Source organism: Colletotrichum orchidophilum (assembly GCF_001831195.1).
Source record: "Colletotrichum orchidophilum strain IMI 309357 chromosome Unknown Scaffold_100.1, whole genome shotgun sequence".
Taxonomy (NCBI): domain Eukaryota; kingdom Fungi; phylum Ascomycota; class Sordariomycetes; order Glomerellales; family Glomerellaceae; genus Colletotrichum; species Colletotrichum orchidophilum.
Window position 1 is genome coordinate 58,347 of NW_019173056.1, and position 14,112 is coordinate 72,458.

The 14,112-nt window shown below is 53.3% G+C and overlaps 4 protein-coding genes across 4 annotated transcripts; all 4 read right to left on the reverse strand.

Annotated features, from left to right (window-relative positions):
• Positions 1-74: 74 nt before the first annotated feature.
• Positions 75-1,418, reverse strand: CORC01_10248 (adenosine deaminase; the record flags this gene model as incomplete). Its single annotated transcript, XM_022621876.1, has 4 exons — positions 75-263; positions 378-1,083; positions 1,159-1,298; positions 1,365-1,418. 4 exons carry the CDS (start codon positions 1,416-1,418, stop codon positions 75-77), a joined length of 1,089 nt encoding a protein of 362 aa, XP_022471592.1.
• A 1,955-nt stretch (positions 1,419-3,373) lies between these two features.
• On the reverse strand, positions 3,374-4,316 carry CORC01_10249 (uncharacterized protein; the record flags this gene model as incomplete). Its single annotated transcript, XM_022621877.1, has 3 exons — positions 3,374-3,756; positions 3,879-4,064; positions 4,187-4,316. The coding sequence occupies 3 exons, from the start codon at positions 4,314-4,316 to the stop codon at positions 3,374-3,376; spliced, it is 699 nt and encodes a 232-aa protein (XP_022471593.1).
• A 902-nt stretch (positions 4,317-5,218) lies between these two features.
• CORC01_10250 (MFS transporter) lies at positions 5,219-5,605 on the reverse strand (the record flags this gene model as incomplete). The annotated part of the gene is made up of 1 exon (XM_022621878.1): positions 5,219-5,605. The coding sequence occupies one exon, from the start codon at positions 5,603-5,605 to the stop codon at positions 5,219-5,221; it is 387 nt and encodes a 128-aa protein (XP_022471594.1).
• Positions 5,606-7,852: 2,247 nt separating this feature from the next.
• On the reverse strand, positions 7,853-9,726 carry CORC01_10251 (uncharacterized protein; the record flags this gene model as incomplete). Its single annotated transcript, XM_022621879.1, has 3 exons — positions 7,853-7,926; positions 7,986-9,290; positions 9,351-9,726. The coding sequence occupies 3 exons, from the start codon at positions 9,724-9,726 to the stop codon at positions 7,853-7,855; spliced, it is 1,755 nt and encodes a 584-aa protein (XP_022471595.1).
• Between the last annotated feature and the right edge of the window lie 4,386 nt (positions 9,727-14,112).

The window sequence follows — 14,112 nt, forward strand, 5'->3', positions numbered from 1 at the left end:
GGCATCGTGACATTCACACAGCAGCAGGTCCTTGCTAGTCTTTCGGTCTATTCGTTCATCGATGCGATGTTCATTTATTTCTCAACCCTGGCGGGTTTCCACATCATTTGCCGGAGACGCTCTTTTTCGGCATCGTCTGCAAAGATGGAATCTATACCCCGGCGGGCAAGCGCGCAGATTTCGTCTCGGGAGAGCTTGAAATGCTCCGCTACCAGCCTATATTCGTTGGATAATGGGCTGCCAAAGACACCGACGTCGTCAGTCTATTTTTGTTGATTCGAAAAGTCAGCTAGCATCACCTCGCAGAGCAAGCACTGTCCAGAGGACACCGTGATAGATTCCAGGGAAAGGGGTAACTTTTTTTTTTGGCAACGTACGCCTAGAGATATCAAGCTCCCCTCCATACCCCACCACTCCCCGAAATGATGCCCCTCAAACCCGCTCGTCACCATGCGCGCGTGGACGTTGCAGCTGAGGCACAGCTCAAGTCCGATCCCGCGCTCGAAAATCTCTCGCTTGACGTCCTCGCCGAGGTGGATGACATGGCCCAGCCTCCGCGGCGACCACGACAAAATCTCCGCGAGCTCCGCCGGGTGACCGGAGCACTCGGCTTCGCCAAAGTGGATCGTGATGCCAAGGCCAAGCCTCCGAGCCTCCGCAAAGGCACTGCGAAAAATGGAGACATCGTCCTGGCCCGGTACCCCAGTGTGGACGCGGGCCGCGGGGTCGCCGCAAAGGTCGACGCCGACAACGCCGCGGTCGCGGAAGGAGGCGGCGAGACGGACTGTTTCGTGGGCTTGCGCTGGGGTGTGGCGGCGGTCGACTGAGAGGATTAGGCGGGTGCGCATTGTCTCCTGTCCCGGGTGGGAGGCCTCGAAGAAGGCAATCGCGGAAAGGATGGTGGAGACATAGACGGAGGGCGGCTGGGGCATTGGGGAGGGTAGGGAGCGCGGGGTGGTGCGAAGCTCGAGGTAGGTCACGCCGTCTGCGTGGAAGTCTTTGAGGACTGAGAGGGTTGCTGTGTGGAGGGTCTCGACGTCGGTGATGAGGTTGTAGATGTAAGACGAAAAGAGGGGGAAGAAGCTGTGAGGTTGGTGATTAGATGAGGCACGAGTCTGGCCGAGGCGGAGGGCTTCGAGGATAGAAAGTGAGATTTACGTGGTGAGGTCGTAGTCGTGTTTGCCGTCCGGCATCACGACGAGAGGATCCTCGAGATCTGTTTCACCTGCCTCGCGTTTGAGGACCCAGATGTCGTGGAGGGTGCGACGGCTTACGCTACCCGTCAAATGAGCGTGGAGCTGTGAGTCTGTCAGACAGGGTTTCTGTAGCAATAATTCTTGGTTCCCAAGTTGCTTCAATTATACCTCGATTTTGGGAAGAGCAACGAAGTCCATATCTAATGTTGGATGTGAACCCATTTTTGTCTCGATGCTACGTTTAATTTTTAATTTTTTTGAGAATTTCCAGCTTGCTAGAAGTTGCAAATGGTGTTTGATAAGAATCCCTCCTAATCAGCTGCGAAATATAATCACTCAAGCCCCTTCTGGATCAAATAGAAAAAGGCTGTCTGTGCGGGCGGGCGAGCGAGCGATGTGACCGGGCGAGAAACAGAAAAAGAGGTGAATGGTAGAAACCCATGGGGGAGTTTAAGCGACGTTACCGTGAGAGGAGGACTAGGTTGCGGGAAGGAGTGACAAGGGCCACAACAGTCCGGTGACACTGAACATGGAAAAGTTGACGGTTTGCTCGATGACTGTGCGATGCAGGTTTCCCGACGTGGTCCCGCCAGTTGGCCGTGTCGGAGCGGGCCGAAGGTGCCGATCCCGGAGTCGAAGGCCCGGATTTTCTACGCCCCCGTGGAGTGAGATTTCCCGGTGACCGCCAGCACAATTGCTTTGCTAGACTCCGTGTCACTTTGAGGCTTTTGAAGTCTTGCAGATGACCTCATTCCTGCTCTTTGTCTAGTTTTTTCCACAAAGTTTTGAATTGGGATTCAAGGCAAGTGGGCATTAGGAGAATGTTGCCACATTCGGCTTACTTGCACAACATCGCCCGGTAATCAGTCAACTTTCCGAAGACGAAAATAAGCTTGCATTGATTACTCGCAAGACCGACGGTAATGTGCTAGCACATTCAACCGCGTTTTTAGGTCTCTCTGCAAGAAGAAATCTCTCTAAATTGATGGCTAATCGACGGAGGGCCAAAATTTCGATAACTTTTCCCAAAAGCACCACCTGAAGGAGTTCGTAAGGTAGCCCTTACACATGTAAAGAAGACTTTGATTGCGTCTTCTAGCTGACTGACGCCATTATCTATAAGGACTCTTCAATGTTGTTGCCTTGGTCGTTGTATCAAATCGTCAAAAAGGAGTAGTAGATTTCGACCACAGAGAAACAACACCAGAAGCAGCGAACACTACAAGTCCTGCAGAAGAAGAGCTTACTCCCTCGCACCGCCACAGCCAGGCTTGCCGTCCTCCCTGTGGCCACGATGGCGGGGTCAAATCATCCTGGTAGCAGTAGGTTCTTGATGTGAAGATGGAGGAACGAAATGAGGTTTAACCAATCAATCTCGATCGTCACCGCCCGTCATTTTGATGATTTTCACAACCTTGGGCAGCTTATGTTGAGGTTGCCAACGTCAAGTATGCAACGTGGATAGAGATGGTCACGCTGGTTGAGATGCAGTCTAAATATCCCAGCCACCACCTGCCAGCTTTGGCTTTGGGCAGTAATGGTCATCTACTGAAGCACAGTGGAAATCGAGAAAGCTCACTCGGGCCGTTCTCTTGGCCCATCTTCACCCTGGTGAGGTTTCACAGGGATGCCCCAGGATTGCACGGATGTGTTACTGCTGCTGCGGCTACTGGCGCCGGAACACCATCAGTTGGTGCTAGATGCTTCTGCAACACATCTCGGCCATTACATTTCCAGTGAGGAGCCAGTATGCACTATTATAGCAGCGGTTGGGTCATGACGTCAAACGATGCTCATGGGAACGGAATGGGTATTAGAATTTGTCATGATTGCAAACGGCCATTCCAATCGCGGCCTCATGAATTCCTATAGTACAAGCATAATGGCAGGGAAACCCCATCCCGCCAGCCATCCATGACCGCAATGCATGCAAAGTTCCGTTGTCGTGGATGTGAGAGTGTGAGAGAGTTGTCTTGATATACAGTTCCGAAGCGCAAAACGCAAAACCTGCCCGAGAAAGGTAGGGGTGGTGTGTGGTACAGTCGTCAGCTTCTGGTGCGCGTATTTCCGGATTTCTTCGATAAGCTAGCCTCATTCTTCTTCCCTGGCTTCGCTTTGCATTGTGTTTTTTATCTTGGTGTGTGTGTGTGTGTGTGTGTGTTCGAGTGTTGTTAGTTTTACAGAGCGGGCTTGGCCTCGGATCGATCGAGGGCGAGGCCGACTTGCTCAGCCGTGCTGCCCTCCTTGCCCTCGCCGGCAGCCAGGAGCGCATCACCGCCCATCTCACGCATGCGGTATTCGCGCTCCATGCCCTCGATCTGCTGGTCCTCTGCCCAGCAGGTGGCCAGAGGAACACCGATCATGAGAGCGGTGGCGCAGACAACCCAGACGGTGCGGGAGCCGTAGTACCACGTGTTCTGAACGGCGCTGACACCAAAATCGACCTTATTGCTGATCCAGCCACGGGTCGTCGGGGGAACAATGTCCTTGAGGGCGTAGAGGCGCTCGGTGAAAGACTCGTCGCGAGGGTTGTAGTCGCTGTCCTCGGAAATTTCCGAGTCTGCGGTCTTGGTCAGTTACTGTGCGTGTGACATATGCGACACGCCTGGAGCTTTGCGACAAAATCATCACCCAAAACTCGAAACCCTACTCGATGTCTGAAAGCTAGCAGATGATACATACCAGTGTCAGAGTAGTCAGCGTCATCGTCAATAGGACCGGCCTGCCCGGACTGGAAGTGCTCGTCCTCGACCTCGGTAAGCTGGACCATGGTGGCTGTAGTTTGAGAGCGGCGCTCCTTCTTGTGGTGTGTTTCGGCTGCGCGTTGCTCGTTCGCGATGATCTCGATGAGATGGTTGTGGACGTAGCCTAGGGACGTGTGAATTCGACGTAGAATCCGAGCTTCTGGAGTCGTTCGAGGTTCGCGAGCTTTTGACCGAAGCGGAATGACTTTTTCCAATCAAAGTTGGATAGCTGGCGCTGAAGCTCACAGGTGAATTCGCTGTTGAGGAAGTGGCCTTGGTTGTCGAAAAGGAAGTCGTTGAGATGGAGTCGAACTTGGAGTTGAGCTAGGGGATGTACAGCAGCAGCTGGGCCAGAGACAGCAGGTGAGGGACCCATCATGAGAATTTTTGGTAGCTAGCGTGGTTGGTATGGTCCAAGCGTCGAAAACTCGGAAAAAGGTTTTGCCGAGAATGACGTTGGTTTCAAAGGGCGATTCAGTGCACAGACCAGCCTTCCATCTCTATTACCAAGGTATGTATTCACCCTGGCTCTCATCTAGTGACATGTCCATATACGAATACGTTTTAGCACGTTAATGAAGGACGAGGCATTATACTACTTTTATTAGACACTTTCTCTATTACCATTCAAATAAGGAAATGAGAAAATTACCTAATCATTGAGCCCCAGAGAAAGAATGATCAGTTCTGTTGATTCGAATTCTCGTTCTTGATACCCTTCTCAACTTATGAAGCCTGAAAAGCTGCCGTAGACCCCTTGTGTACCCCTCCACGACTTTTTCATTGGAAATAAGGGCTTTTGTATCATGGTACAAAATGGTTTTTATATCTTAAGAACCAGAGAAATTACATCATGACTATTTCTTGGAAGAAACCAGAAAGTATAACAGAGTGTACATTCACATACACAAGGGTATGTGGGATATCAATGTCCTTGTGAAAGCTGCCTTGATCTCTTTTAAACCAACCTGCCTTAGCCATATCTAATCAAGTTAGCTCTCTAGCTCATCAGTAGATATCGAGATTGTCACTATAAATTAATCAAACTAATGCAATCGCTGTTTTCATGTGCCATGGTATGAAGAGCTCTCTCCTCCAGTTCGAATGCAAAGGAAGTATCAACACCATTCTCTATGCTGGAGAAATAGAGTCTCTCTTTCCCTCGCCCGCATGATCCACATATACATACAATCCAATTGTCCCCTGTTCTCCCTGGACTTGCATCTCTCCATCTCCTTCCTACTCCCTCCTCCTTATGCCATCATGTCAAACACACTCTCATGAGTAAAGGATAGTGGGCTTGAGACTCACCATGACATAGTAAAACATCCACCAACCCAGGTTGCCCTTATTGATAATGGTCGTGGCAATCGACGGGGCAATCACGCCACCGGCGCCATAAGAAGCATGCAAGACATCGAGGATCTCGTTCGCCCTTGCCATATTCCCAATGTAAGCGTTCCACCCGGCGCCACTCAGACCGTTACCCAAGCCGGAACTGACAAACACCGCGACCAGCACCGGGTAGGGCGGGTGTTGGGAGATGTTGATGTAGGCGACGATGTGGCATATGGGAGCGATGACGGCGACGCCGCGTTGGCCAAACTTCAGATGGATATGGTTGCTGAGGAATGCCGAGAGGACGTAGCGGACAAAGGGAGACATGAAGACCAAGGACACCGCGACGTAGGAAAGGTTGTATTAGCTATCGAGCTGTTGCGGAGGGGCGTAAGCCGTAGATTATCATCAGTTCGGGCAGAAGAGAAAGTACATAGGGGATTAGAGCCTAGGTCTGAAGTCAGTCGCTACGCACGCTCGAGGTTGTGAGGAGGGGGCCAGAGTAGGACTCACACCATAAGCGGCATCGTTCGCACCAGACACGAGCATATTCACGAAACAAGACAAGACCCTGGAGAGATAAGACTTCGGGTGGTTCCATTTCTGCACAACTGCGGCCATCGTCGTCGGAGCCGGGAGACCTCCCGTCGCATCTTCAGCCGACCCCAAGAGATGACCTTCATACTTAGAAGGCTGTCTTTTTCGAGGTCGACTCCTGGACCAGACCATCCTGTCGAACCGTCAAAATTATCGACTCGGTAGCCATTCTGTGTCTAGTAGCATTACCCGGAGGATTTCCTTGCGCCGGGCTTGCAGATTAATTGTCGAGTCGAGTTCGGACAACAGTTTCGGTTGGGTCTCTCAAGTATCGTTTGTACAAACTTAAGATAAACATGCATCTTGTAGGGAAACAGAATGTTGGGCGCGCTGGGGTTGTATGGGGAGCAGTTCCAAGGATCCAGATTTGTTGGGGGCCACATGATGAATGGTAATCCCCGTCCCGGAAAACGGTTCGCGGCAATAATAGTCGACGACAGCGGGCAAATTCAACTCTGACCATGCTGATACCGGAGCAGAGACAAGCTCCGTTCTATCACGCCAGTCCACTGATGAGCACTTGGGCGGCGGCGGGAGGCCCGAAGACCCGTGTCGTTCACTATGGGGCCCCCGGAGGAGACGGTGCGGGTCCGGTTCCTGGAATAAAGTGGAACTCCGGGAGTTCCCCAGCCGTTTGGAGTGCTCGCTGATCCGGGAGGATTGTCAACTCCGCTAGGCTAAGCGGCGACACTCCGCGACGCCTATTTAGACTGCGCTGCGTCACGATACAACAAGTTTGACTAACTCATTGATGCTTGAAAACGAATTCCGTGAAGTGCTTGGCTTGTCCGAGCCGTATGAGGTGCTGACTGTCTCGGCCTCGTTTGATGGAGCGATTTCCAGAGGGCGTGTTTGATTGCTCGAGGGTCCTCAACTGGGTGTGAAATTCCCGTGCAACAAATGCAATCAAGAAATGATTAAGGCACCCTTTCGTCGACTGCTTCGCTAAATCACAATATTACCTCAAAGAAATACTGAGAATAATCATACTTCTCACGTGTTGTATGAATAATATCTTTACTAGAAACCCTGCCCCCTTCCGAGCGAACCTTGCTTCAATGGGTAACAGGCAGACGCAAGGCTGAGATGACGGCGCTATTTATCTAGGGTGAGACTAAGGGGGCGACATGCGGCAAGGGAGAAAAAGCTGCTCTGAAGACGTGCCCTGATCCCACATGTCAACCGATCTTTATGGTCTGATTTCAGTCGGTCGCCTGGACCTCGCAGCAACGACGATCGGGACATCAACAAGATGTACAAGAGCTTGCTAAGTGATACACACCATATTTCGGCCTGCCGATTGGCTGTACGAGTTCTCATTCTAAACCTATAACGACTACACAGTCCAAGTCGTTTTGCCTCGGTAAGTGTCGACTCTCGGGGACTACAGATATCCCGAGGGTAGCCCAGCACCCGAGGACATCAAACCAACTTGGCCACGCAGGTGAGAGAACGAAGGCCTTGGTCATCTTCCGAGATCACCCGCATGCATTTCCAGTAGCTCGGAAGCTTTGTGTAGCTTCGGTTCGTCCCGCCGCTCAACGACACAATACCTCGTGGAGCTCTTCACCTACATCAGATCACATGCAACAAGCACCCGCATTCATGATGTCGTATGTGTCTAGTCATTGCATTCATCATTATTCAACTCTCACGCGTTCGAGCGCAGCGGCCGCAGATACTCGGTAGTAACATTGTACAGGTGTTATTGGCAAAAAAGTCGACAAAATCCTACAGGGTAGTCGTGTGTGCGTGCGTTTCCCCTCTGGAGGATGATCGTGTGTCCAGTTCTACCCAGTCTATCGTTCCCCGCCCAGCCATTAAAGCCGATCGATTCTATCGTTTCGCTCAGACACCGTAAAATAACAAAAGGTCGCGAAGAAAGCTACGGGACACAAAAGAAAAACAAGAAGTGAAATATCCCAGCGCCAGAGGCAAGGAAAATGATTCATGAACGCCTAGAATAACCCCCCTAGCTTATTCTCTCGAGATATCGCGACCAAAGACCTTGGACTTGAGCCAGTCATTGACGACGAGGAGACGGTTACGAGCTAGAGAGCGTTAGCAAGTGGTTACAATAGTCAAAAGACTCGAGTGATGTAGAACTTACTGCTGAAGCACATCGAAAGGTAAGCGCTACGCCAGAAGAAGTACGTCATGGTACCACCGCTGGCAATGTTTCCGTTCCACCAGGCAACGTCGGCGACAGCCTTTTCGCTGCCAATGTAGGCCAGACTGCCCTGGTGAGAGTAGTGGAAGGGCTTGATGTCCTTGATACGGCGGAGCTGGCGCTCGTGAGCCTCAATCTCCTTGGCAACCTCGGCAGCGTTGCCAGGCTTCAGGTTCAAGTTAGCGCTGAGCTCCTGGACCCGGCTCTCGAGCGTCTCGGTTCTGGCCATGTTGTTGAAGAGTCTCGCAAGGAAGTTACCCTCCTGCGCGGCGACCTGAGCAGTCGGGGCATAACCGGCCACGGCGCAGTCGCCAATGGCCCAGATGTCACGGGTGCCCTGAACAACGAGGTACTCGTTGACGGCCAAACCTCGACGGGAGTCCTTCTGGGCGGGGATCTTGGAGATGAGGTCGCGGATAATGGGGCGGACCGCATTACCAGTAGCCCAGACGAGGAGACCGTAGGGGATGGTGAGTGTCTGCTTCTTTCCGTCGGGACCGGTACCCTCGGCCTGAACGTAGGTGTCGGTGACCTTCTTGACCATGGTCTTGGTCAAAATATCAATCTTCTCCTCCTCAAAGGTCTTCTCGGTGTACTCAATCAGCTGCTTAGAGAAAGAGGGCAAAACGTTGGGGAGAGCCTCAATCAGGGTGACCTTGAAGCGGTCGGCAATCTCAGGAACCAGACGCTTGATGTCCTGCTCGAAAAAGTCTTGCAGCTCACCGGCGAACTCGACACCAGTCGGGCCACCGCCAACAACCACCATGTGCATGAGACGGCTGACGTCCTCGGCAGACTGATCCTTGAAGGCGGCGGTTTCGACGCAGTCCATAATCTTCTTACGGATCGCCTGGGCGTCGTTAATCTCCTTCAAGAAGCAAGAGTTCTCACGCACACCCGGGATACCGAAGGTGGCGTTCTCAGCTCCGACACCGACAACCAGCAAGTCGTAGGCGACCTCAGTCTCGGATGTGGTGCCCTTAATCTCCGACGTATCCAGGATCTTGACAACCTTCCTTTCGGGGTCGACGGAGCTGGCCTCAGCTTCGTAGAACTTAACAGCGGCCTTCTTGTGGCGGAGGATGGTTCGGATGGGCTCCATGATGGAGCGGTGCTCAATAGTGCCGGTGGTGCAGGACGGGAGAAGAGGGGTGAAGAGGAAGTAGTTTCTGGGCGAGATGACAACGACATTGTAGTTTTCCGTGTCCAGCTTCTTCAAGAGAGAGACGGATCCCCAGCCAGTGCCTGTTTCAAGTTGTCAGCACACACAAACGCGTTTGGCGCGCCGTCAAGTGAGGAACTCACCGAGGATAACCAGCGTCTTCTTGCTGGGGTCCAGCTCGACCTGATCCTCGGGGTGTCTGTCATCGTAGACAACGTATCCGATGTAGGCGAAGAGACCCAAGGCGGAGAGGTAGGTCAAGCGCCAGGCCCATCTGAAGGTCTTGCGGACCTTGCCAGCCTTCTTGGGAGCGACATCGGCGTAGTTTCTGGTGAGCTGGCGCGTAACGGTTCTGACCTGTGGAAGGGCGGCGACTCTCGGCCTTGCGGCGACGGTTCTGAGGGACTGTCTGGAGGTGGTCGTGAGGGTTCTGCGACCGGCATTGGCAGCACGCGGAGCTTTCGGCACCAGCTGCTGGGCTGCGCGAAGGGAGCTCATGGCTCTGGCGGACGAAGCCATTGCTTCAATTGGTGATGGAGAGGGAGGTCCCCGGTGACCCAAGATGGTTCTTGATTGCGAAGCAAGAGGATGCGACGCTCGAGTGGAGGAAGGAAAAGGAAAGAAAAATGGAAATCGGAGGAGGGAGGAAATTCGGAGACGGTAATTATGGATGCGCGGGCAAGCTGGAAGACAGGAATTGGGGCTCTTGGGGGTGGGAATCGAATGTGTGACGCAGCAAACCGCGAGTTTGCAGGCTGGCGGCTGGACCCTCCCAACCTGGCGGTATTTTTTGGCAGCTTGCAGAAAATTTCAGGTGCTACGGGGGTGAGGTCAGAGATAGCGCGCTCCGCCGCCAGCAATGACTGAAGCTTGGACGTAAATGGTAGCGTGTGATTGGGTAGGCTGTTTGCGGCAACCAGTGGCCGGCCGTGAGAGCGATGTGCTGCCGATAAGTCTTGGCCCGGGACTGCCTTTTATGCCTTGTTAGCTGCTTACCTTGCGCATACAGAGTTCCCTCCCACTCAATTACTAGGTACGGATACGAAGTACCTCAGGCATGTTAAGCATGCTGGGCATACAGGGGCACGTGAGGGGATTCACTGAGGTGCCCTTGGGGCGGGATCCTCTCTACTGCCGCCCGCCGCCCGCGCAGCCGCAGTCCTCTCCCAATGGAGCGCTTGTTTTTGCCCTATCAGTGTTTGGTCATCTTCCAGCTTGGGTTATGAACTTCTGGGCCTCTTCAGGGTGGGCTTGAGCGGGCCTCAGGGCGTCTCTTGCCCTTTTGCCTCGTTGCTTTTTTTTTTTTTTTTTTTTTTTTACTATGGTTTTGGTCTGTCTTGGCTGGGTAAGGTTCATTGGTTTTTTTTCCCTTGCGCCGCGCCTTTTCTGCCGGCGGCCTCGATCCAAACAAGAAGCACCGGCCATGCCCCGGCCGAATCCCGGCGTTTTGTCACTAAAATCTTCTCCCGCACTTTCGGGCCGTCGCACTTTCACCATCTGCGCTGGCTGGCCGCTAATTTCGCGATAGCAAGGCGGCCTACGAGGATGACTCAGGACGTGTCTCCGTCGCGCGCTCTTTTTTTTCGTGACATTCTTACCCGCTGTCGACCATCGCACCCAATCACTACTTTATCTTTTACACATCCGTCGCTAATATCTCGCAAGTCTAACTGGGCTTGACCCCCGACTCCGGTTTCCGTTCCCCCTCACCAGCCACCAGACGAATCGTCTACACCTCCAGACTGTTTATACTACGGCAGTCATCTTCCGCAAAGCCTCTCGCGCACATGCCATTTGGATAGCACCAACCCGCCTTTCCCCCGAGAAACGTACAGCTTGTGAGCTCTCATGCTCCGGAAACTTCCCTTTATTCACTCGAAATATTATGAACTAAGGTTCTCATCCGCCCATGTCACCCCCCTCCCCCGAAGAATGACCACTAGTACCCGCAAGCTCCAAATGCCGTTTCTCCGAAGACCCCCGAGCTAGCACGTCTTATCTCGGGCTTGAGGAGTTCATGGATCTGGGTTAGCGTGTCATGGCATGGAGTTGTCCTGCCCAAAATTGGTCCCCATACCCGACCACTTCCCGAGCCCCGAAAATGCAGTTCATCCGGCCGAATGTCCCGGCCAATTCCCTCCAATGCCCTTCCGCTTCTTCACCGCAGTCCGGGCCCTCGTCTGGAGGCCATCGCCGCCGCCTCCGGAACCATCAAGGTGCCCGTGCGGACCGTGTCCCCACAATTCTCCCTCTCTCGGAGACCATCACCGCAACTATGGGTTTTAGGAACAGGAGGTAGTAGGAAAACACACGACGAGGGACACTTCTTTCCTGGAAAGAATCGGGCCCTGGACATCTCATCGCGGGCGTTCAAACTCCAGTTCGCACTCCGACCTTTTCCATCCTGCTTCTGCATCCCGCAAAATCTGCCGGGAATTCCCGCCCGTGGTTTCCTCGCACCTAGACATGTGGCGGCTGCTAACAATTGATACCGCTGTCGCCTCGGCCTAAGGTACTACGGCCTTGCAGGAGGTACCGCCTCGGCTCATGTCGTCACTCTTTTCATTTCATCCTGTCGCTCATCTGCTCTTCTGACGTCGACCTTGACACCTCCAGGCCGTTTATGACCCAAAGCGCACTCGTGCATACCCCCAAGCACGTTGTAATACTCGAAATGCTCTCACAGCTAGCGCATCCCCCGTTCCCCCACATCCATCATCCAGAGATGGGATTACCATCTCAGCACATGCTCGAATTGATGACCGAGGAGAAGGGGTCCCAAGCGGCTCATCGGCAACATGTGCAGGTTGGGAAAAGCTTCCTTTGCTAGCCAAGCCCTCTCTATACGAACTCCAGCCTTGGGGAGGAAATAAGATCCAGCGGGTGAGCTAGTGTGTCGGCAGTTTGTTGCGTGCGGAAACGAAACGGGGTGCCTTGCGACCCATCTCACCAGCAATTCTCGATGCCCGGCCCTGAGATGCTGAAACGCCGCAAACCCACCCCAACATCAGGTGGAGGGAGAGGGCGCGCCGATGGGATGGATGGATGGCGGATACTGAAGCGACGGCCGACGTGAAACAGGGCCGTGTCTGACTTACAAGCCCACACAGGAGAATGTGGGCCAAGCTTCCAGAGGCCTCTCTCTCTCAAATCACGCAGACGGAGCACCAACAACCGCCGCAAGGTTTGACGACTGTTGTGGGCTTTTTGATACGGGTTGCAAGGCTGGTGCTAGATCGAGGTATCATGCAATTCTCATCACCGTGGTCGCTTGCGTGCCGTTTATCCTCGCGAGCTTACGCGAACGGCCCAGGCCCATCGTCAAGATGCGACTCCTCATCCTCAGCTGCGGTTTGACTGGCGCCTAAGTTTATGACGTGGACCAAGTGCGGCGGCGAGCTGAACCCGCTGAAGTATACCGGCAGATGGAAAAAAGATGCCCACATCGAGGAGGACCCCAAGAGCCCGCTGTTGACTGTCGAGAAGCCCATCTAGTCCCATCGAGGGCGAGCGAAGCTAGCTCTTCAGGTTGAAAGGCAGCGGCCCCATCATTCACCCTCAAGTGGACGGGTCGAAACGATCGACAGGTTGAGTAATACGCAAAGTCCAGAGCCCTTGCATCGACTCGCCTCACAACAGCTCCCACCTTTCGCCAATCTTGCAGGTGAAGAGAAAAGCCAAGTTTGTGTCTCGGGTGCATCCATGCATCCATCGACAGGCGCAACCCACGTCTTGGTAGAAGATCGTGAGCTTGGCGGGCAACGTTCTATGTGGCCAAGCCGCGGAGGTTTTTCAAGCGACATTGATCCCAGCACAGGTTTATTTGGCTCTTCTCCGACTACCACTCTGGGCAAGTACGAGTACATTGATTTAAATTTATTGTGACGAGCCTTGGTAGAGGAAGTTTTCCCGCAACAGCTTGTGAATCAAGCACCGTCGTTGGCATATATTCGTCAAGCCTCCGCCAAGGGCTTCTCGTATGTCGGCGCAGCAACTTTGGTGAAAGAATCCTCGCCGACGGTGAGGCTCGAGCCCTGGCGAATCGTACAGCCACTTACAGTAAGCTACTACAGACGGGGGAGTCACGTGTTGAGGGAAACTCCTGTCTTCAACGCACCTGGCAATGACGGCCAAAAAACTCGTCAGCAAGCTTCTCTACTCCAACAGGGCAAAAAGCTGTAGGACCCAATCAGCGGAATAAGCGGAGAGGGTCTGGCTCAGATCGCCAGGAGCAAGTTTCCAGATGCCAAGATGGGAGCTTAATTGCTGTATTGGGTGCGACAAGTCTCGCGAAAATTATTGCAGATGGAGAGGTATGAGGAGGTTGAGATGAAAAAGAGAGTCGATGTAAGCGGCAACACGGGGCAACGAGGGTTCCTGGAGACGCCGGCTCGTACGGCAAAAGGGTGCAGCACAGCGGGTGTGTGTGTGCGTGTGTGTGTGTGACGAGGGACGGAAATCAGGTTTCGAGGGTTGACCGTGCGGCCGGGATAAGGCTATAGCATAGCTCCGGGACTAATAGCAAAGTGCCCGACCTTAAAATTGAGCTGGGCAGAAGAGGGCAGCGAGTCACTAACAGAATTGCACTCTAGCAACTTGCCCTGCTGAGGGGCACGAACGAACGACGCGAGCGACACTTACTTTCTTGAGCAGAAGGAAATAGCTTCAAAAGACGAAGAATGCTAATAGTAGCTGATCGAACTGGGGAAATTAGCAGTATGAGCATTTTCAAAGTTGCTAGTTTCTGGGAAGAAGTGGATGTCCAATAGCTCGCGTCACCCCTTACAGACTTGACTGGTGAAGAGGCTTTTCTGTTGCCCAGACCTGGCAGGTGAGGGAACGACAAGGGGGGCCCAAGCCGATAGTAGGCAGCCCTGTCTTCCCTGCAGCTAAACCAGCACGAGG